The 23,948-nt window shown below is 40.5% G+C and overlaps 2 protein-coding genes across 3 annotated transcripts in view; one reads left to right on the forward strand and one right to left on the reverse strand.

The window, feature by feature from the left end:
- The window catches only part of LOC139370061 (zinc finger protein 665-like), a 166,186-nt gene extending 158,653 nt beyond the window's left edge, over nucleotides 1–7,533 (forward strand). The window contains exons 6-7 of one of the 2 annotated variants that reach the window (XM_071109371.1): nucleotides 2,599–2,602; nucleotides 6,390–7,193. In XM_071109371.1, coding sequence (XP_070965472.1) covers nucleotides 2,599–2,602; nucleotides 6,390–7,035 — 650 coding nt within the window. In that variant the 3' untranslated portion in view covers nucleotides 7,036–7,193. Of the gene's footprint in view, nucleotides 1–2,598; nucleotides 2,603–6,301 lie in introns of both variants that reach the window. The other variant, XM_071109372.1, reaches the window with a different exon arrangement.
- Nucleotides 7,534–18,890: 11,357 nt separating this feature from the next.
- Nucleotides 18,891–22,722, reverse strand: LOC139370375 (zinc finger protein 180-like). Its single transcript, XM_071109818.1, has 4 exons — nucleotides 22,479–22,722; nucleotides 21,969–22,066; nucleotides 21,656–21,833; nucleotides 18,891–19,544 (listed from the first exon to the last, which is right to left on the reverse strand). Exons 1-4 carry the CDS (start codon nucleotides 22,720–22,722, stop codon nucleotides 19,063–19,065), a joined length of 1,002 nt encoding a protein of 333 aa, XP_070965919.1. The 3' UTR covers nucleotides 18,891–19,062.
- Between the last annotated feature and the right edge of the window lie 1,226 nt (nucleotides 22,723–23,948).

Genomic DNA, 23,948 nt, shown 5'->3' on the forward strand with positions numbered 1-23,948 from the left:
TTCTCACCTCATTTGCTCACTTCGTATATAGACTTGTTTCTACTGTATTATTGACTGTATGTTTGTTTTACTCCATGTGTAACTCTGTTTGTATGTGTCGAACTGCACTGCTTTATCTTGGCCAGGTCGCAGTTGTAAATGAGAACTTGTTGTCAACTAGCCTACCTGGTTAAATAAAGGTGTTCTCAACTAGCCTACCTGGTTAAATAAAGGTGTTCTCAACTTGCCTACCTGGTTAAATAATGGTGAAATAAATACGTTTTTTTTTTTAAAAATAGATCTTCCCACTGGTATCTGTTACCATGACAACTAGCAGAGTTCTGTTAGTTGACATGAAGCTAGACTGTTAGCTTTAGAGAGAAACCAATTGACCATATTAAACCTTGATGAAAGTTAGCTCTAGAGATGCATGTTTTACATAAACTGTTCCTAAAAACATGATGGATGTTACATTGCCTGTCTCAGTCAACCCCACCCCATATCTTTACAAGACTCTAGAACTAAACTCCAGACACTTCAATGTGGTCTGTATTGCTTCATTAACGTCCGATCTACAGAACTTGTTAAAGATGGCAAATATGTATTTAAAACAAGCTCTCTAAACCTTTTCTTAAAGCTATGAAATATGATTAAATGAAAAGCAATTTTTGTGAGACTTGTTCTTCGTCTCTGTAATGGATCAAATGTATTCCATTTCCTAATTTAACATGTGAAATGAAGCCTGAACTCCAACAAATAGACCTTAAAGAACATGGTTTAATATATATACTATATAGACCTTAAAGAACATGGTTTAATATATATACTATATAGAACTTAAAGAACATGGTATATATATATATATAATATTAATATATATATATATATATATATATATACTATATAGACCTTAAAGAACATGGTTTATATATATATATATATATATATATATATATATATATATATATACTATATAGACCTTAAAGAACGTGGTTTAATATATATATATATACTATATAGACCTTAAAGAACGTGGTTTAATATATTATATATATATATATATATATATATATATATATATATATATATATATATACTATATAGACCTTAAAGAACATGGTTTAATATATATATATATAGACCTTAAAGAACATGGTTTAATTTGGAAATTACTAACTATTTGTTCATGTGTAAATGACGTCAGTGTGGTGCTAACAGTTTAGCTTCCTCGAGTGTCCCTGGATCTCTCCATCTGTGACTTTTCAAGCTAACATTCTCAGTTTCACGGAAACATGGCTCACTCGGGATACGTTATCAGTCGGTACAACCACCTGGTTTCTTCACGCATCGCGCCGACAGTAACAAACATCTCTCTGGTAAGAAGAAGGGCGGGGGTGTATGCCTTATGATTAACGAGACGTGGTGTCATCATAACGACATACAGGAAGTCAAGTCCTTTTGTTCACCTGATCTACAATTCCGTACAATCAAATGCCGATCGCGTTATCTACCAAGAGAATTCTCTTCAATTATAATCACAGCCATGTATATCCCCCCAAGCAGACACCTCGACGGCCCTGAACGAACTTCATTGGACTCTATGTAAACTGGAAACCACATCCCGAGGCTCCATTTATTGTAGCTGAGGATTTTAACAAGGCTAATCTGAAAACAGCATATCGAATTCGTGACCTGGGCTGGCAAAATCCTGGATCATTGTTACTCTAACTTCCACGACGCATACTAAGCCCCATCCTCCTTTCGGCAAATCTGACCACGACTCCATTTTGTTGCTCCCAGCCTATAGACAGAAACTAAAAACAGGATACGCCCGTGCTCATGTCTGTTCAACGCTGGTCCAACCAATCTGATTCCACGCTTCAAGATTCTTCGATCACGTGGACTGGGATATGTTCCGGATAGCGTCAAACAGTAACATTGATGTATATGCTGATTCGGCAAGTGAGTTTATTAGCAAGTGCATTGGTGATGTTTTACCCACGGCGATTATTAAAACCTTCCCCAACCAGAAACCGTGGATTGATGGCAGAATTCACGCAAAACTGAAAGCGCAAACCACCGGAAACAAACAGTGTAGCTATTCCCTCCGCAACACAATCAAACAAGCTAAGCGTCAGTTTAGAGACAAATTAGAGTCGCAATTCAACGGCTCAGACACAAGACGTATGTGGCAGGGTCTACAGTGAATCACGGACTACAAAAAGAAAACCAGCCCCGTTGCGGACCCCGATGTCTTGATCCCAGACAAACGAAACAACTTCTTTGTTCGCTTTGAGGACAATACAGTGCCACCGACACGGCCTGCTACCAAAACCTGCGGGCTCTCCTTCACCGCAGGCAACGTGAGTAAAACATTTAAACGTGTTAACCCTCGCAAGGCTGCCGGCCCAGAGAGCATCCCTAGCCGCGTCCTCAGAGCATGCGCAGACCAGCTGGTGTGTTTACGGACATATTCAATCAATCCCTATTCCAGTCTGCTGTTCCTACATGCTTCAAGAGGGCCACCATTGCTCCTGTTCCCAAGAAAGCTAAGGTAATTGAGCTAAATGACTACCGCTCTGTAGCACTCACTTCCGTCATCATGAAGTGCTTTGAGAGCCTAGTCAAGGATCGTATCACCTCCACCCTACCTGACACCCTAGACCCACTCCAATTTGCTTAAAGCCCCAATAGATCCACAGACGACGCAATCGCCACCATACTGCACTATGCCATCTGGACAAGAGGAATACCTATGTAAGAATGCTGTTAATCGACTACAGCTCAGCATTTAACACCATAGTACCCTCCGAACTCGTCATTAAGCCTGAGACCCTGCGTCTCGACCCCGCCCTGTGCAACTGGGTCCTGGACTTTCTGACGGGACGCCCCAAGTGGTGAGGGTAGGAACCAACATCTCCACTCCGCTGATCCTCAACACTGGGGCCCCACAAGAGTGCGTTCTCCAGCCCTCTCCTGTACTCCTTGTTCACCTATGACTGCGTGGCCATGCACACCTCCAACTCAATCATCAAATTTGCAGACGACACAACAGTGGTAAGCTTGGTTACCAACAACGACAAATTGGCCTACAGCGAGGAGGTGAGGGCCCTCGGAGTGTGGTGTCAGGAAAATGACCTCACTCAACGTCAACAAAACAAAGGAGATGATCGTGGACTTCAGGAAATAGCAGAGGGAGCACCCCCCTATCCACATCGATGGGACAGTAGTGAAATGGTCCACCCACACAGACAGAGTGGTGAAGAAGGCGTAACAGCGCTTCTTCACCTACACCACCCGACGTCACAGGAAGGCCAAAAAGATCATCAAGTTCAACAACCACCCGAGCCACTGCCTGTTCACCCCGCTATCATCCAGAAGGCGAGGTCAGTACAGGTGCATCAAAGCTGGGACCGAGAGACTGAAAAACAGCTTCTATCTCAAGGCCATCAGACTGTTAAACAGCCATCACTAACATTGAGTGGCTGCTGCCAACATACTGACTCAAATCTCTAGTCACTTTAATAATAAAAAAATGTTGATGTAATAAATGTATCACTTCAAACAATGCCACTTTATATAATGTTTACATACCCTACATTACTCATCTCATATGTATATACTGTAGAGGGAATAGCTACTGCATCTTGCTACTGCAAGGTGGCGGCAGCGTAGCTCTAGTGGTTAGAGCATTGGACTAGTAACCGGAAGGTTGCGAGTTCAAACCCCCGAGCTGACAAGGTACAAATCTGTCGTTCTGCCCCTGAACAGGCAGTTAACCCACTGTTCCCAGGCCGTCATTGAAAATAAGAATGTGTTCTTAACTGACTTGCCTGGTTAAATAAATAAAAAATGCATCTTGCCTGTGCCGTTCGGCCATCGCTCATCCATATATTTATATGTACATATTCTAATTCATCCATATATTTATATGTACATATTCTAATTCATTCCTTTACACTGTGTAAACGGTAGTTGTTGTGAAATTGTTAGATGACTTGTTAGATATTACTGCTGTTATTACTGAAATTACTGCTGTTATTACTGATATTACTGCTGTTACTACTGATATTACTGCTGTTATTACTGTTATTACTGCTGTTATTACTGTTATTACTACTGTTATTACTGTTATTACTACTGATATTACTGCTGTTATTACTGTTATTACTGCTGTTATTACTGTTATTACTGCTGTTATTACTGTTATTACTACTGATATTACTGCTGTTATTACTGTTATTACTGCTGTTATTACTGTTATTACTGCTGTTATTACTGTTATTACTACTGTTATTACTGTTATTACTACTGATATTACTGCTGTTATTACTGTTATTACTGCTGTTATTACTGTTATTACTGCTGTTATTACTGTTATTACTACTGTTATTACTGTTATTACTACTGATATTACTGCTGTTATTACTGTTATTACTGCTGTTATTACTGTTATTACTGCTGTTATTACTGTTATTACTACTGATATTACTGCTGTTATTACTGTTATTACTGCTGTTATTACTGTTATTACTACTGCTGTTACTACTGATATTACTGCTGTTATTACTGTTATTACTGCTGTTATTACTGATATTACTGCTGTTATTACTGATATTACTGCTGTTATTACTGATATTACTGCTGTTACTACTGATATTACTGCTGTTATTACTGATATTACTGCTGTTATTACTGTTATTACTACTGATGACTTGTTAGATATTACTGCTGTTATTACTGTTATTACTACTGGTCGAAACTAGAAGCACAAGCATTTCGCTACACTCACATTAACATCTGCTAACCATGTGTATGTTAACAATAAAATGTGATTTGATTTAATAGCTGGTACCAGTTGGACAGCTCCATCTGTGACGTTTCAAGCTAGCTGTGAAGTGAATTTACGGCACGTTCTCACCTCCGTTACACATGTTCAGGTTGACTTTCCCACGGAATCGACCATATACACTACCAGTCAAAAGTTAGGACACACAACTACTCATTCAAGGGTTTTTCTTTATTTGTACTATTTTCTACATTGTAGAATAGTAGTGAAGACATCAAAACTATGAAATAACACTTATGGAATCATACAGTAACCAAAAGTGTTAAACAAATTATTCAAAGTAGCCACCCTTTGCCTTGCACACTCTTGGCCTTCTCTCAACCAGCTTCATGAGGAAGTCACCTGGAATGCATTTCAATTAATTAACAGATGTGCCTTGGGAATTTGTGTAATTTCTTTCCTTCTTAATGCGTTTGAGCCAATCAGTTGTGTTGTGACAAGACATCAAAGCTATAAAATATTACATATGAAATCATATAGTAACCAAAAAAGGGTTAAGTGAATCTTCAAAGTAGTCACCGTTTGCCGACAGATTCTGGTTTGATACCCAGCTGTGTCGCAGCCGACCACAACCGGGAGAGCCAATTGGTCCGGCGTCGTCCGGGTTGGGGGAGGGTTTGGCCGGTCAGGATGTCCTTGTCCCATCGTGCTCTCCTGTGGCGGGCCGGGCTAATGCACGCTGACACGGTCGCCAGGTGTAAGGTATTTCCTCCGACACATAAGTGCGTCTGGCTTCTGGGTTAATTGTGCATCGTGTCAAGATGCATTGCGGTTGTGTTTCGGAGGACGCATGACGTTCGCCTCTCCCGAGTCCGTACGGGAGTTGTAGCGATGAGACAATTGACGAAAATTGGGGCAAAAAAGGGGGTAAAAAATATAAATATAATAATCCTTTTTAAAAAGTCTGCCCCAAATATTTCATTATTTTTATTTTACCCAAAATACCATTCCATTAGTGATTAATCAAAATGATCTAATCTAAATAAAAAAATGTGCCATTTCAACATCATGTGTCAAACCATTGAGACAACGGGGAGATGTTACAGAGGTGCTTTGTCTCCAATGAAAAAAAATATTGTTTTTTGACAAAATTACTTATTTTAGGTTTAAGGAAGTGTGTAGGTCGCATTCTGTATCATACAGCTATGAAGGTTATATATTTAGAACCACCTGCTCGATAGGAATCCAGAGATGTCTGTGTCTTGAGTGTCGTAGAACTGTTTAGTTGTTTGTGTTCTGACTTCTAAAACAGAAAGAAAATTAAGAATATGAATAAGTAAGTAAACATATTACCAGGAAGCTCTACAACATTTGTTTTAAAATCACACCAAGATTGTTTTAAATGATGAAATGTTTGAAAACTGACCTCCGGTTATTGAGGGATCTGATTTGGATTAAACCTCATAGCAAGGCAGTTTTATCATGTGGAGATTTAATTATGTTCTCTCTTTAAATAAACACTGTCTTTGGCAGGAGGAAAACCAAACTTGGAGGAACCAGAGACGTCCAAACCAGCAAGACTCTGCTCCCAGATTGGAAAGAGTTTTGCCAAGTTAGGAAGCCTGAAAAGACATGAGAAGAGTCTCACAGGGGAAAAGCCTTACCACTGCTCCCAGTGTGGAAAGTGTTTTAGACAGCAAGGAAGCCTGAAAGCTCATGGCCGAATACACACAGGGGAGAAGCCTTACCACTGCTCCCATTGTGGAAAAGGTTTTAGACAGCAAGGAAGCCTGAAAGTTCATGGCCGAATACACACAGGGGAGAAGCCTTACCACTGCTCCCATTGTGGAAAGAGTTTTAACAGGTTAGGAGGCCTAATAACTCATGAGCGAATACACACAGGGGAGAAGCCATACCGTTGCGCCCAGTGTGGAAAGAGTTTTGGCTCGTTAGGAAACCTGCAATCTCATGCACGATTACACACAGGGGAGAAGCCATACCATTGCACCCATTGTGGAAAGAGTTTTCGCATGTTAGGAAACCTGCAGTCTCATCTGCGAATACACACTGGGGAGAAGCCATACCGTTGCGCCCAGTGTGGAAAGAGTTTTAGCATGTTAGGAAACATGAAAGCTCATGAGCAAATACACACAGGGGATAAGCCTTACCACTGCTCTCAGTGTGGATCTAGGTTTACCAGGTTAGGAAGCCTGAAAAGACATGTGGACACACACCGAAGTCTTTCCATTGCTCCCTGTGTGGAATGAGTTTTAACCATTTAGGGAGCCTGAAAAGACACGAGAGAATACACCCATGGGAGAAGCCTTGCAAATGTCACTTATAAGGCAGGTGAGGATCCACACAGAGAAAAATAACTTATCCTACTGTGTAAACTGATATTTCACATCACATTGACTTAAAATTCATCAGAGAACATACACAGTGCTCCCGTTGTCTTATATTGTTGAATGTGTTTAATTGTTTATACCAAATGAAATTGAATTGTACAAAGCATACTCTAAAATATATTTGTATGTTTTCATTAGAAAACATGAAGTGAATATGGAGTCTGTCAGTTTGAATACAGAGTAGATCAGATTCCATGTGTTTAAATGGTCCTTTTTTAAAGTCTGACATTGTGTGTTTATCTGAGTGTGTCATTCCTCCAGCACCATTGATAATCAGAATAAGACCTTCAAATATGTCACCATAACAACAGGCATTTTACAAGCCTCCGACTGGTTGAATAAACGTTGTTACCCGAATGATGAGATTATTATTTTATTTGTCAAATGTCACCAGAATAAGACCCTCAAAATGTATTGGAAAGGAGCATTTTTATTTAAGGTCAAGAACAAATTCACATTTTCAATGACGGCCTGGGAACAGTGGGTTAACTAGTCTAGGAACAGTGGGTTAACTGGTCTAGGAACAGTGGGTTAACTGGTCTAGGAACAGTGGGTTAACTGGTCTAGGAACAGTGGGTTAACTGGTCTAGGAACAGTGGGTTAACTGGTCTAGGAACAGTGGGTTAACTGCAGAACGACAGATTTGTACCTTGTCAGCTCGGGGATATGAACTTGCAACCTTTCGGTTACTAGTCCAACTCTCTAACCACTAGGCTACCCTGCCAGCCCAAGCTCATCACGTGCACTTTCACCACCCTGTGAAGTTCATAACTTATTTCATCTGTAGCCTAATAAACTGCATGGGTTCCCAAATCGTAGTGGGAGGAACAATCAACATTTCATCACGTGACTCCAAGTTAACTAAGATGTGATGGTTATTATATAAATATTTGCGCATAAAGGAGTTTCCATCGCCATTTCTCACTTTACATTTTTACTGACACAAAAAGAACCCACCATGTCAAACGAACTAACAAATTGTCTGTTGGCATTGAAAAATAAATAAATTGTAGGGAAAATCAGTAGGTCACACAAATGACTATTTCTAAACAAAGATAATAGACAAGTAGAATGGGACAGGTTTCTTATACTATCTATACTTACTCGGTGAAGAGACTCCAGGGACGGAGATGAAGGCTGTAGGAATGAAGATCAGACAGTGAAGAGACTCCAGGGACGGTAATGAAGGCTGTAGGAATGAAGATCAGACAGTGAAGAGACTCCAGGGATGGAGATGAAGGCTGTAGGAATGAAGATCAGTCAGTGAAGAGACTCCAGGGACGGAGATGAAGGCTGTAGGAATGAAGATCAGTCAGTGAAGAGACTCCAGGGACGGAGATGAAGGCTGTAGGAATGAAGTCAGGTGGGGGTGTGGTTGAGGCAGCCAATGATTGTGAGGAAGCATGCAGGGAACAGGCTCCTTTCTACTACCATTCTGGGGTCTGGATACATGCCAACAAAGACCACAACTGCTTCAAACAATGGGAGTGGCTACCATTGACCATCACACTTTCTTTCATAACCAGGAAGCCCATGTTGAGTCAGCAGTGTTCTCACTATGGAAGAGGGAGCAGGAAGCCGTCATCCAGGGACAAGGACAAAGGTGCAGCACTGGTGTTAGTAGCTGATGACAGAAGTGACAGCCTGGACACAGCAAAGTTTGTTGTGAGCAGAGAATCAACCAGATTGATTCTCAGTCAGTGTTGTTGAGCAGAGAATATGGAATGAATATGAAGCCGTCATCCCTCAGAAAACCATGTTGAGCCATCAGTGTTCTCATATTGTCCATGTTGAAGTTATTCAGATTAACTCTGTACTGGTATCTCCTGTATATAGCCTCCACATTGACTCTGTACTGGTACCTCCTGTATATAACCTCCACATTGACTCTGTACTGGTACCCCCTGTATATAGCCTCCACATTGACTCTGTACCGGTACCCCCTGTATATAGCTTCCACATTGACTCTGTACTGGTACCCCCTGTATATAGCCTCCACATTGACTCTGTACTGGTACCTCCTATATATAGCCTCCACATTGACTCTGTACTGGTACCCCCTGTATATAGCCTCCACATTGACTCTGTACTGGTACCTCCTATATATAGCCTCCACATTGACTCTGTACTGGTACCTCCTGTATATAGCCTCCACATTCACTATGTACAAGTACCTCCTGTATATAGCCTCCACATTGACTCTGTACTGGTATCCCCTGTATATAGCCTCCACATTAACTCTGTACTGGTACCCCCTGTATATAGCCTCCACATTGACTCTGTGCTGGTACCCCCTGTATAAAGCCTCCACATTGACTCTGTACCGGTACCTGCTGTATATAGCCTCCACATTAACTCTGTACCGGTACCTCCTGTATATAGCCTCCACATTAACTCTGTACTGGTACCCCCTGTATTTTGCCTCGTTATTGTTATTTTATTGTGTTACTTTTTTTTCTTTCGTTTATTTAGTAAATATTTTCTTAACTCTTATTTTTCTTAACTACATTGTTGGTTAAGTGCTTGTCAGTAAGCATTTCACAGTGAAGTCCACCTGCTGTATTCAGCATTTCACAGTGAGGTCTACAGCTGTTGTATTCAGCATTTCACAGTGAGGTCTACAGCTGTTGTATTCAGCATTTCACAGTGAGGTCTACAGCTGTTGTATTCATGTGACAAATAGCATTTATTTGAACTAAATATGGAGTATGTCAGTTTCAATGTTACGTCTTTGATTAAATTAGATTTTTCAAACTCAGGCTGTATGTGTGGTGTGTGTGTGTGTGGTGTGTGTTTATCTGCGTCATTCCTTTATCATTCCTTGTGGTCCTGTAGCTCAGTTGGTAGAGTATGGTGCTATTCAAACCAGATTAGTGGGTTTGATTCCTGGGACCACCCATATTTAAAGTGTTTGCACACATGACTGCAAATCACTTTGGATAAAAGTGTCTGCTAAATGGCATATATTCTAGTCTGGAACAGCTGATGCCCTCATGCATGCCTCAGTGTTGCTTGCCTCGAAGCGAGCATAGAAGTGATTTAGCTCGTCTGGTAGGCTCGTGTAACTGGGCAGCTCGTGGCTGTGCTTCCCTTTGTAGTCTGTAATAGTTTGCAAACCCTGCCACATCCGACGGGCTTCGGAGCCGGTGTAGTACGATTCAATCTTAGCCCTGTATTGACTTGTTTGATGGTTCGTCGGAGGGCATAGCAGGATTTCTTAGAAGCTTCCGGTTAAAGAGTCCAGCACCTTGAAAGCGGCAGCTCCTACCCTTTAGCTTAGTGCGAATGTTTTCTGTAGTCCATGGCTTCTGGTTGGGGTATGTACGTACAGTCACTGTGGGGACGACGTCCTCAATGCACTTATTTCTAAAGCCAGTGACTGATGTGGTGTACTCCTCAATGCAAAACAGTCCTGGCATTACACACCTGGCTAAAAGACAATTGTAGCTCTGCTGGAGTCACTTTTATTGATAACTTTGACACTTTCTGGAAACAGACGATACTCTACAGGAATGACGGAGTCCATCCAAATCTTCTTGGCTCCTGGACTGTGTCCACGCTTTTCAAGGCTGTGTTGAAACAATGACTGGTAAATGATCCCAATCATCTTGGCTCTCTTGATCCAAGATCAGCTCAGTTAATCCCTTCCATTGTGACAATGAGTCATCATAATGCTGCATCAAATGTACATGATTTTAGGTGTATTGGAAAACACAATATAAGTCATTTAATTTATGTACCCCTAATTGCACCGAATACATCTGTTTGTCCTACAGCTATTGTAAGCAGTAATCATGAGTAATCATAAACCATTGTTACACTGTTAGCACTGAGGCAGTGTGCAATAGCAGTAAGACCACTTCATGCAGCTCACCCTATACTATCAGCTCCAATGTAAATAACAGGAGTAAGTCTACCTCTGATAAGCATTAAAAACCTTTGGTGATACAGTGGCAGCAACACATAACATAACACATAACATCTACCGAAAAGACAGAAATGTCAACGGAGGCGGTGTTGCTGTTTATTTTCAGAACCACATTCCTGTAAAGCTTAGAGACGATCTAATGTGAAATACTGTTGAAGTAATATGGCTACAGGTTCATCTGCCTCACCTAAAGCCCATTCTGGTGGGAAGTTGCTATAGATCACCAAGTGCTAACAGTCAGTATCTGGATAATATGTGTGAAATGCTTGATAATGTATATGATATCAACAGAGAAGTATATTTTCTGGGTGATTTAAATATTGACTGGCTCTCATCAAGCTGCCTACTCAGGAATAAACTTCAAACTGTAACCAGTGCTGGCAACCTTGTTCAGGTTATCAATCAACCTACCAGGGTAGTTACAAACAGTAGAGGAATGAAATCATCAACATGTTTTGATCATATCTTTACTAATGCTGCAGAAATGGGTTTTAAAGCAGCATCCAGATCCATTAGATGTAGTGATCACAATATAGTACCCATGAGTAGCCGCTAACTCGTCCAGTTTGTTATTTAATGACCCGCACATTTTGACAGGGTGATCACCCTGGGTGAGTTCTTCCCCGCCTCCGTAATCTGTTCCTGATAACACCTCTTGAGCCTCGCTTCTTCTTAGTTAACCTTTTTTTGTTTGTTGATTTTGAAGAACAACCATCTGGCAAGGCCATGCTGTTTTGGAGAGTGTGCGCTTTATCTGGGAAAGAGAACAGAAACCCACAGGAGTAGGTGATGGTGGTTGATTTACTCACTGAATCCATACAACCTCCGGTAGTGGTTGTGACATTTCCGCGATTAGGTGTCACGCCCTGGCCTTAGAGAGCTTTTCTATTTCTCTATTTGGTTAGGGTGTGATTTAGTTGTCCTATTTCTTTTGTTTGGCCTGTTCCCAATCAGAGGCAGCTGTCTATTGTTGTCTCTGATTGGGGATCATACTTAGGCAGCCCTTTTTTTCCACCTTAGGTTGTGGGATCGTGATTTTGTATAGGTGCTGTGAAGCAGAACTTTAACAGGTTCTATCTCATACAACAGGTTCTATCTCATACAACAGGTTCTATCTCATACAACAGGTTCTATCTCATACAACAGGTTCTATCTCATACAACAGGTTCTATCTCATACAACAGGTTCTTTCTCATACAACAGGTTCTTTCTCATACAACAGGTTATATCTCATACAACAGGTTCTATCTCATACAACAGGTTCTTTCTCATACAACAGGTTATATCTCATACAACAGGTTCTATCTCATACAACAGGTTCTATCTCATACAACAGGTTCTTTCTCATACAACAGGTTCTATCTCGTACAACAGGTTCTATCTCATACAACAGGTTCTATCTCATACAACAGGTTATTTCTCATACAACAGGTTCTATCTCATACAACAGGTTCTATCTCATACAACAGGTTCTATCTCATACAACAGGTTATTTCTCATACAACAGGTTCTATCTCATACAACAGGTTCTATCTCATACAACAGGTTCTATATCATACAACAGGTTCTATCTCATACAACAGGTTCTATCTCATACAACAGGTTCTATCTCATACAACAGGTTATATCTCATACAACAGGTTCTATCTCATACAACAGGTTCTATCTCATACAACAGGTTCTATCTCGTAGTATTGTGACCCTGGGGTGGCAACACAAACATTCTAAATTCTAAATGTTCTTTATGAGTAGTATTGTGACCCTGTGGTGGCCACACAAACATTCTAAATGTTAATTATGAGTAGTATTCTGACCCTGGGGTGGCAACACAAACATTCTAAATGTTCTTTATGAGTAGTATTCTGACCCTGGGGTGGCAACACAAACATTCTAAATTCTAAATGTTATTTACGAGTAGTATTGTGACCCTGGGGTGGCAACACAAACATTCTAAATGTTATTTATGAGTAGTATTCTGACCCTGGGGTGGCAACACAAACATTCTAAATGTTATTTATGAGTAGTATTCTGACCCTGGGGTGGCAACACAAACATTCTAAATGTTCTTTATGAGTAGTAATGTGACCCTGGGGTGGCAACACAAACATTCTAAATTCTAAATGTTCTTTATGAGTAGTATTGTGACCCTGGGGTGGCAACACAAACATTCTAAATTCTAAATGTTCTTTATGAGTAGTATTGTGACCTGGGTGGCAACACAAACATTCTAAATGTTATTTATGAGTAGTATTCTGACCCTGGGGTGGCAACACAAACATTCTAAATTCTAAATGTTATTTATGAGTAGTATTGTGACCCTGGGGTGGCAACACAAACATTCTAAATGTTATTTATGAGTAGTATTGTGACCCTGGGGTGGCAACACAAACATTCTAAATTCTAAATGTTATTTATGAGTAGTATTGTGACCCTGGGGTGGCAACACAAACATTCTAAATGTTATTTATGAGTAGTATTCTGACCCTGGGGTGGCAACACAAACATTCTAAATTCTAAATGTTATTTATGAGTAGTATTGTGACCCTGGGGTGGCAACACAAACATTCTAAATGTTATTTATGAGTAGTATTGTGACCCTGTGGTGGCAACACAAACATTCTAAATGTTCTTTATGAGTAGTATTCTGACCCTGGGGTGACAACACAAACATTCTAAATGTTCTTTATGAGTAGTATTGTGACCCTGGGGTGGCAACACAAACATTCTAAATGTTATTTATGAGTAGTATTCTGACCCTGGGGTGACAACACAAACATTCTAAATGTTCTTTATGAGTAGTATTCTGACCCTGGGGTGACAACACAAACATTCTAAATGTTCTTTATGAGTAGTATTCTGACCCTGTGGTGACAACACAAACATTCTAAATGTTCTTTATGAGTAGTATTGTGACCCTGGGGTGGCAACACAAACATTCTAAATTCTAAATGTTATTTATGAGTAGTATTCTGACCCTGGGGTGGCAACACAAACATTCTAAATGTTATTTATGAGTAGTATTGTGACCCTGGGGTGGCAACACAAACATTCTAAATGTTCTTTATGAGTAGTATTCTGACCCTGGGGTGGCAACACAAACATTCTAAATGTTCTTTATGAGTAGTATTGTGACCCTGGGGTGGCAACACAAACATTCTAAATGTTCTTTATGAGTAGTATTCTGACCCTGGGGTGGCAACACAAACATTCTAAATTCTAAATGTTCTTTATGAGTAGTATTGTGACCCTGGGGTGCCAACACAAACATTCTAAATTCTAAATGTTATTTATGAGTAGTATTCTGACCCTGGGGTGACAACACAAACATTCTAAGGGATTTGAATGGGTCTTTCAATTCAGCCCAAAATAAATGTTCTGCATTTTGATCACTTTATGCATTTCCTGCACTAATTTGAGATAATTTCCATACAGCCACGTAGGGCTGCACGATATGGGCAAACAATCTAGGCCTTAATTTTTTACCAAATGTTGCAATTGCGATTTAACTTGCGATTTAGAGCAAAAACACTTGGGTGAACTATTGGAATCATGGAAATAAAATGATTATTCTAATTCACGATCATTAGAAAAGAAAATGACGGACTACTCTTTGAATCTGCGTATTTCTCCAAAACTCAGTTGTCCTGAGTCTGCACGAAACTGCCAGGACCTCAGATCAATGGGAACACTAGATTTTTTAAAATCTTGTATCTCTTGACACATTCCATTAAAATAGTCATGGCCTCTAAACCTTCAAGCTGCATACTGGACTCTATTCCAACTAAACTAGTGAAAAGAGCTACTTCCTGTGCTTGGCCCTCCTACATATACCAAACTCACTAAAAGTGACAGTAATAAAGCAGATCTTCAAAACAACAGAAGACACCTACCTATACCATGTCAGATATAGAGTTGAAATGTATTACATTTTGAGTTTGCATCCCAGTATTACAGTTTATATACAGGACCAGTCAACAGTTTGGACACACCTACTCACTCAAATTAAAATCAAATCACATTTATTTATATACATCAGCTGATATCTCAAAGTGCTGTACAGAAACCCAGCCTAAAACCCCAAACAGCAAGCAATGCAGGTGTAGAAGCACGGTGGCTAGGAAAAACTCCCTAGAAAGGCCAAAACGTAGGAAGAAACCTAGAGAGGAACCAGGCTATGTGGGGTGGCCAGTCCTCTTCTGGCTGTGCCGGGTGGAGATTATAACAGAACATGGCCAAGATGTTCAAATGTTCATAAATGACCAGCATGGTCCAATAATAATAAGGCAGAACAGTTGAAACTGGAGCAGCAGCACGGCCAGGTGGACTGGGGACAGCAAGGAGTCATCATGTCAGGTAGTCCTGAGGCATGGTCCTAGGGCTCAGGTCCTCCGAGAGAGAGAAAGAAAGAGAGAAAGAGAGAATTAGAGAGAGCACACTTAAATTCACACAGGACACCGAATAGGACAGGAGAAGTACTCCAGATATAACAAACTGACCCTAGCCCCCCGACAGATAAACTACTGCAGCATAAATACTGGAGGCTGAGACAGGAGGGGTCAGGAGACACTGTGGCCCCATCCGAGGACACCCCCAGACAGGGCCAAACAGGAAGGATATAACCCCACCCACTTTGCCTAAGCACAGCCAAGGACGACACCCAGACAGGACGACCACATCAGTGAATCAACCCACTCAGGTGACGCACCCCTCCCAGGGACGGTATGAGAGAGCCCCAGTAAGCCAGTAAGCCAGTGACTCAGCCCCTGTAATAGGGTTAGAGGCAGAGAATCCCAGTGGGGACAGGGGAACCGGACAGGCAGAGACAGCAAGGGCTGTGCGTTGCTCCAGAGCCTTTTCGTTCACCTTCACACTCCTGGGCCAGACTACACTTAATCATATGACCCACTGAAGAGATGAGTTTTCAGTAAAGACTTAAAGGTTGAGACCGAGTCTGCGTCTCTCACATGGGTAGGCAGACCATTCCATAAAAATGGAGCTCTATTGTAGAAAGCCCTGCCTCCAGCTGTTTGCTTAGAAATTCTAGGGACAAATAGGAGGCCTACGTCTTGTGACCGAAGCGTACGTGTAGGTATGTACGGCAGGACCAAATCGGAAAGAAAGTTAGGAGCAAGCCCATGTAATGCTTTGTAGGTTAGCAGTAAAACCTTAACAGGAAGCCAGTGTAGAGAGACTAGCACTGGAGTAATATGATCAAATTCTTTGGTTCTAGTCAGGATTCTAGCAGCCGTATTTAGCACTAACTGAAGTCTATTTAGTGCTTTATCCGGGTATCCGGAAAGTAGAGCATTGCAGTAGTCTAACCTAGAAGTAACAAAAGCATGGATTAATTTTTCTGCATCAGGTTTGGACAGAAAGTTTCTGATTTTTGCAATGTTATGTAAATGGAAAAAAGCTGTCCTTGAAACAGTCTTGATATGTTCGTCAAAAGAGAGATCAGGGTCCAGAGTAACGCCGAGGTCCTTCACAGTTTTATTTGAGACGACTGTACAACCATTACGGTTGATTGTCAGATTCAACAGAAGATCTCTTTGTTTCTTGGGACCTAGAACAAGCATCTCTGTTTTGTCCGAGTTTAAAAGTAGAAAGTTTGCAGCCATCCACTTCCTTATGTCTGAAACACAGACTTCTTGCGAGGGCAATTTTGGGGCTTCACCATGTTTCATTGAAATGTACAGCTGTGTGTCATCCACATAGCAGTGAAAGTTAACATTATGTTTTCGAATGACATCTCCAAGAGGTAAAATATATAGTGAAAACAATAGTTGTCCTAAAACGGAACCTTGACGAACACCAACATTTACAGTTGATTTGTCAGAGGACAAACCATTCACAGAGACAAACTGATATCTTTCCGACACATAAGATCTAAACCAGGCCAGAACTTGTCCGTGCAGACCAATTTGGGTTTCCAATCTCTCCAAAAGAATGTGGTGATCGATGGTATCAAAAGCAGCACTAAGGTCTCGGAGCACGAGGACAGATGCAGAGCCTCGATCTGACGCCATTAAAAGGTCATTTACCACCTTCACAAGTGCAGTCTCAGTGCTATGATGGGGTCTAAAACCAGACTAAAACCATAATAACCATCTTATCTGAGTTAACTTGGAGTCACATGATGATATGTTGTGTGATCCTCCCACTATGACTTGGGAAACCATGCAGTTTATTAGGCTACAGATGAAATAAATTATGAACTTCACAGGGTGGTGAAACTACATGTGATGAGCTTGATGCTCCTTTCCAATACATTTTGATGGTCTTATGGTCTTGTGACATGATGACATGATGATTGATGCTTGGTTGCCATTTGACAAATAAAATAATATCTCTCTCATCAATAATAATCTCATCATGTAGCTAGCCTACCAGCACTGTATCTGTGAGCTGTTGGCTACAGTGCACGGGACAAGAGCACGTTTTCTATAGAACTCAACGTAACAAAAAGAAGATCAGTAGAGTTGAAAATGGAAACCAATTTAACTTGTATTTTTCATTCGGTTCATTCGGGAATTTAATTAACAGCAAACGTTATTTTTTTGTGCACTACGTACCAATAATAATAATAATAATAATAATCTCATCATGTAATCATGTACCTGCACTGTATCTGTGAGCTGTTGGCTACAGAGCACGTTTTCTATATAATGAGAAGAGTTGAAAATGCGATAGAATTTAACAGCAAAAGTTATTTATTTGTCACGCAAAGCCTTTAATCCACAATAAGTCTGTTTGATAGAAACATTTCTGGTGGGAAAATGTATATATTGTTTTATGCAGATTTGAGAATATTCACATGAAAATCTGTCTCAAATTACATGGAAACTTAGCTACTAAGGTGGATATCGATCCAACACCTGCTGCTTATTCAAACCAGCCCACTGGGCACAGACGTCAGTTCAACATCTAGTTTCTATTTACATTTCTTTGAGTCCTCAACTAAAGTGAATTCAACATGAAATCAACACAAAATGTTACCTGTCATTGGATATCAGTTGCTGGTTGGGTGAAACACTAAATGTTACCAGTCATTGGATATCGGTTGCTGGTTGGGTGAAACACAAAATGTTACCAGTCATTGGATATCGGTTGCTGGTTGGGTGAAACACAAAAACATAAAAATACCTGATTTTTACAAATCCAATCAGTTTTCTACATCGATCTGACACCATCACATGGATTTGTTTTGTTGAAATGACGTGGAAACTACGTTTATTCAACCAGTGGGAGGCTTGTAAATGTAAATGCCCCCAGGAAAGTCGAAAGAGAAACTCTTCATTGAGACAATGATAAACAGCAATCCGTGGGTGAGTTGTGGTGGATATTATAAAATAAGGATCTGCTGGAGTCCAAGTCAAACCAAGATTCTTTATTTCTGAGCTCAGAGAGAATAACAGTGTCAGTGTAGACAGTCTGAATTCCTGAAGCATTGGGTGATGAGCACATATCTTTATAGTTTCCTGTTCCTGGGCGGGACTTTATTCATACAAGGACACAGGTGCAAATTGGTTTGCAACACAGGATGATACCCCCAAGAACAGGAGATTATAATAGGACAGTTTTTCCATTACAGAGTCTGAACATTTTAATTTCATTAAATCATCAGTGGGCTACAATGCAAATGTCAACAATGGAGCAAATGCATCACATCCAAATATCACTTGATTATCTGTAGTGCTGGAGGAATGACACACTCAGATAAACACACACATAGTCAGAGTTAAAAAAATAATATACTACTCTATATTCAAACTTACATACTCAATTCATGTTTTCTAATAAAAACACACAAATATATATGTTTAAGTATACTTTGTACAATTCAATTTCATATGGTATAAACAGGTAAACACATTCTCAGTCAACAATATAAGACAACGGGACCACTGTGTATGTTCTCTGATGAATTTTAAGTCAACGTGATGTGAAAAACCTACACACTAAGAGAAGTAATTATTCTCTCCTGTGTGGATTCTCACATGACGTTTAAGTGACCATGATGAGTAATATGTCTTCCCACAGTCTGAGCATTTGTAAGGGTTCTCCTCTGTGTGCAGTCTCATGTGTTCTTTCAGCTTTCCTGAATGGTTATAACGCTTTACGCAGTGGGAGCAGTGGTAAGGCTTCTCGCCTGTGTGCATTCGCTCGTGAGCATTCAGGTTTCCTGACTCTCCAAAACTCTTTCCACACTGGGAGCAATGGAAAGGCTTCTCCCCTGTGTGTATTCGTTCGTGAGATTTCATGTTTCCTAACTGGTTAAAACTCTTTCCACACTGTGTGCAATGGTGTGGCTTCTCCCCTGTGTGTATTCTCTCATGTCTTCTCATGCTAACGAACTGGTTAAAACTCTTTCCACAGTGGGAGCAGAGGTGTTGTCTTGCTGGTTTGGACGTTTCTGGTTTCTCCAAGTTTGGTTTTCCTCCTGCAATAAACAGTGTTAATTTAAAGAGAGACCTGAATGAAATCTCTACATGATAAAAACTGCCTTGCTATGAGGTTTAATCCAAATCAGATCCCTCAATGTCCTGAGGTCAGCTTTCAAACATTTCATAATTCAAAAACAATCTTGGTGATATTTTTAAATCAAATTATGTCGTAAAGCTTCCTGGTAATTACTGATAAGTTTTCATTATCTATTATTATTATCTCTGTTTTATAAGTCGGAACACAAACAACTAGAATGTTCTAGATCACTCAAGACAGACATCGCTGGATTCCTATCGAGCAGGTGGTTATAAATATATAACCTTCATAGCTGTATGATAATGAATGTGACCTACACACTTCCTTAAACTGAAAATAAGTAAAGTCCAAAACTTGGAGACAGGCACAAAGCACATCAGTAACATCTCCCGTTGTCAATAGGGTTGACACAATGGCTTTTCATTTTTTTTATTCACACATATTTCATATTTTGACTACCATTAATGTCACAATAATGTGGGTAGATGTTCCAAAAAATATAAATATTTAAGTGAAAAGATTATTTCTCTCAAATTTGGTGCACAAATTTGTTTACATCCCTGTTAGTGAACATTTCTCCTTTGCCAAGAAAATCTATCCACCTGACAGGTGTGGCATATCAAGAAGCTGATTAAACAGCATTATCATTACTCAGGTGCACCTTGTGCTGGGGACAATAAAAAGCCACTAAATGTGTTTTGTCACACAACACAATGCCACAGATGTCTCAAGTTTTAAGGGAGTGTGCAATTGGCAATGCTGACTGCAGGAATATCCACTGGAGCTGTTCACTTAGGGGTGTACTCACTTTTGTTGCCAGTGGTTTAGACATTAATGGCTGTGTGTGGAGTTATTTTGAGGGGACAGCAAATTTACACTGTTAAACAAGCTGTACACTTTACATTGTAGCAAAGTGTCATTTCTTCAGTGTTGTCACATGAAAAGATATACTCAAATATTTACAAAAATGTGAGGGGTGTACTCACTTTTGTGATATACTGTATATATACAGCACCAGTCACAAGTTTAGACTCACCTACTCATTCAAGGGTTTTTCTTTATTTTTACTATTTTCTACATTGTAGAATAATAGTGACGACATCAAAACTATGAAATAACACAAATGGAATCATGTAGTAACCAAAAAAAAAAGTGATAAACAAATCAAAATATATTTCAAATTTGAGATTCTTCAAAGTAGCCACCCTTTGCCTTGATGACAGCTTTGCACACTCTTGGCATTCTGTCAACCAGCTTCATTAATTTATGTAATGGTGGAGACGCAGGGCATCGTTCATATTTGGTCGATTCCGTGGGAAAGTCAGCCTGAGCATGTGTAACGGAGGTACACTCCACAGCTAGCTTGAAACGTCACAGATGGAGCTGTCCAACTGGTACCTTTTCTATAGCTCCATCGGTTCATTGTCAAGGAGAGCGGTCACATGTGATGAGATGAGAAGCAGAGGATCACTAGTTTGAGCACAGTATGGGGACAGTGACAATGGAGGCTAAACTGGCACACTAACGTTAGTTACACATGAACAAATGAATGAATTTTGTCCATTACAGAGACTGAGGCCAAGTCTCACAAAAAATGCTTTTCATTCAATCATATTTCATGGCTTTTAGAAAAGGTTTACAGAGCTTGTTTTAAAAAATATATATATTTGACATTTTTAACAAGTTCTGTATATCAGATGTTAATGAAGCAGACCACATTGAAGTGTCTTGAATTGTTCTTGCCTGTCCTACAGTCTTGTAAAGATAGGGGGGTTGACTGGGACAGGCAATGTAACATCCATAATGTTTTGAGAAAATGTTTTTGTAAAACAAGCACCTTACATTGGATCATCTTGAAACGTTCTCTCTAAAGCTAACTTTCATCAAGGTTTTATATGGTCAATTGGTTTCTCTCTGTTCATTGGCAGAATCCTTTTTCAGTGTTATGATATTCATAACATCCATATCCACCAGTCTATCTTCCAGTCAACTAACAGAACTCTGCTGGTTGTCCTGGTAACAGATACCAGTGGGCAGATCGATTGTATTTGTTCAAACTAAACTACTTACTTTGATGTGTCAAATCTGATCTTTTCTTCTCTTCTCCTCCTCTCACAGTTCCACTCAGCCCCGTTGTTTTCCTGCAGTCCACCAGCAGCACAGACAACCTCTTCATACCCAGCAGTAAGGTGCTAACAGGAGAGGCACGACACGGGGACTCCAGGAGGGAGGAAGGGCTAGCATTGTCCTGGTAACCATAAAGAGGGGACACAGACACATATCATTATGGATGCTGTCGTCACTGTTGTCATAAAGTGTTCTACAGAAACCCAGCCCAGACCCCGATAGAGCAAGCTGTATGCTAGACCAGACCAAGCTGTACCATCTGGTGTTCTGATCTGGAGAGACTCTTCTCTGCCTCGTCAGCATCAGGATGTTGTTGAGGCTCCCCAGGGGATCCATAATAGTAATGTATCTCTCCTGCGTGAATGAGAACAGCAACAGAGTCTTACAAAAAGGCATGAATATGTCTAACATCATGATTTTATAAAATATTGTTTGTGATACAAATGTTAAAGGGTTGTTCCATGAAATGGGTGCCTGTTGCATCCCTTTGATATTTAAGTAGAAAATATGCACCAATATTGAATTTTAAAAGCCTGTTATATTAGATGAGGTGCACTTTAATATAGACCACATTAAATAAATCTAATTTAAAAGTCCCAAAAATATATGTACCAATGGCGGATTGCACCTTTAACAATTCCTACAGTACTGAACAACATATTCAAGTGTAGAACGTCAGTAGAATGCCCCTTAAAAACCCCACGGTGGTTCAACAAATGCCTACTTTGTGCCCGTTATTAATTATTGTTTGTAAGTCAGTACTCACTGGTCTTAATCTGATATTCAGTCTCCTCCTTTTTCACTCCCAAAACGTCTTCCTTCTTCTCTTTTATTGAGATAGCCTCCTCTTCCTCTTTTACTCTAAAATGTTCTTCCAATGTTATGGCATCTTCCTCCTTTTTGACAACCTCTTTCACTGTAATATCATCCTCTTCCTCCTTTTTCATTCTGAAAGCTTCTTCCTCTTCTTTCATCACAGCTTCTTTCTCCGTCGAGGTTAGTGACCTCATGATCCGGACGATTAGCTTAGTGCAGTATCAATTTAACACATTTGCAAATTTAACAAGCAAATTACGTTTAAATTAACTAGTAAAAACGTAAACACATTTTTGTTCTAAACACTAAGAGTAATATACACAAGATTGGTCTAAAAAGCTTCAATGTTTCGGTTTTATGTTAACTAGCAAGCTACCGCGTGGTTAAATCAGCATGTTGTTGCTGGTGAAGAAGCTGCCCATCTCGTCCACTAGATTATACGTCACACAAGAAGCATTATCCTGAAAGACGCACATCGCCATCTGCTGACTGGAGTGGGTAACGCAGACTGGAGAAAAATCTCCCTTACGATGTTTATTCTGGCAAGCAATGTCATAAGAAGTCATTTAAAAAGAACAAGATGTTATGTTTTCTCATACTTCTTACTGCCAATACTTTAACACAGTTCATCCTCTATGGAGTTAGACAGACCCTGGTGGAAAGCGGTGACCAGTTCCTCAGTAGTCCACCCACTCTCTGTGGCGACGCCTGTAGCACTGGGTGATGAGACTTGGGCATTGGCTCCTCCTGGGTTGGAGTTGCCAATACAGGGCTAAAATTAAATTGTACTACACCAGCTCTGACGCTCGTCTTATGTGGCAGGGCTTGCATACTATTACAGACTACAAAAGGGAAGCACAGCCGCGAGCTGCCCAGTGACACGAGCCTACCAGACGAACTAAATCACTTCTATGCTCACTTCGAGGCAAGCAACACGTCGGTTCTCCATAGCATGAGTAACACCTTAAACAGGTCAACATTCACAAGGCCGTGGGGCCAGACGGATTACCAGGACCACTGAGTAACACCTTAAACAGGTCAACATTCACAAGGCCGTGGGGCCAGACGGATTACCAGGACCATTGAGTAACACCTTAAACAGGTCAACATTCACAAGGCCGTGGGGCCAGACGGACTACCAGGACCACTGAGTAACACCTTAAACAGGTCAACATTCACAAGGCCGTGGGGCCAGACGGACTACCAGGACCACTGAGTAACACCTTAAACAGGTCAACATTCACAAGGCCATGGGGCCAGACGGATTACCAGGACCACTGAGTAACACCTTAAACAGGTCAACATTCACAAGGCCGTGGGGCCAGACGGATTACCAGGACCATTGAGTAACACCTTAAACAGGTCAACATTCACAAGGCCGTGGGGCCAGACGGATTACCAGGACCATTGAGTCTGCTGA

This window comes from Oncorhynchus clarkii, chromosome 17 (assembly GCF_045791955.1).
Source record: "Oncorhynchus clarkii lewisi isolate Uvic-CL-2024 chromosome 17, UVic_Ocla_1.0, whole genome shotgun sequence".
Lineage (NCBI taxonomy): Eukaryota > Metazoa > Chordata > Actinopteri > Salmoniformes > Salmonidae > Oncorhynchus > Oncorhynchus clarkii.

Excerpts from the sequence above, each read along its gene's own strand:
- LOC139370375 (XM_071109818.1), bottom strand. The coding sequence starts at position 22,722 with ATGAGGTCACTAACCTCGACGGAGAAAGAAGCTGTGATGAAAGAAGAG. Across the intron at positions 22,067-22,478 it reads TGAATATCAGATTAAGACCA|GAGAGATACATTACTATTAT; the intron begins GTGAGTACTGAC and ends TCATTCACGCAG. Across the intron at positions 21,834-21,968 it reads CCAGATCAGAACACCAGATG|GACAATGCTAGCCCTTCCTC; the intron begins GTACAGCTTGGT and ends TATGGTTACCAG.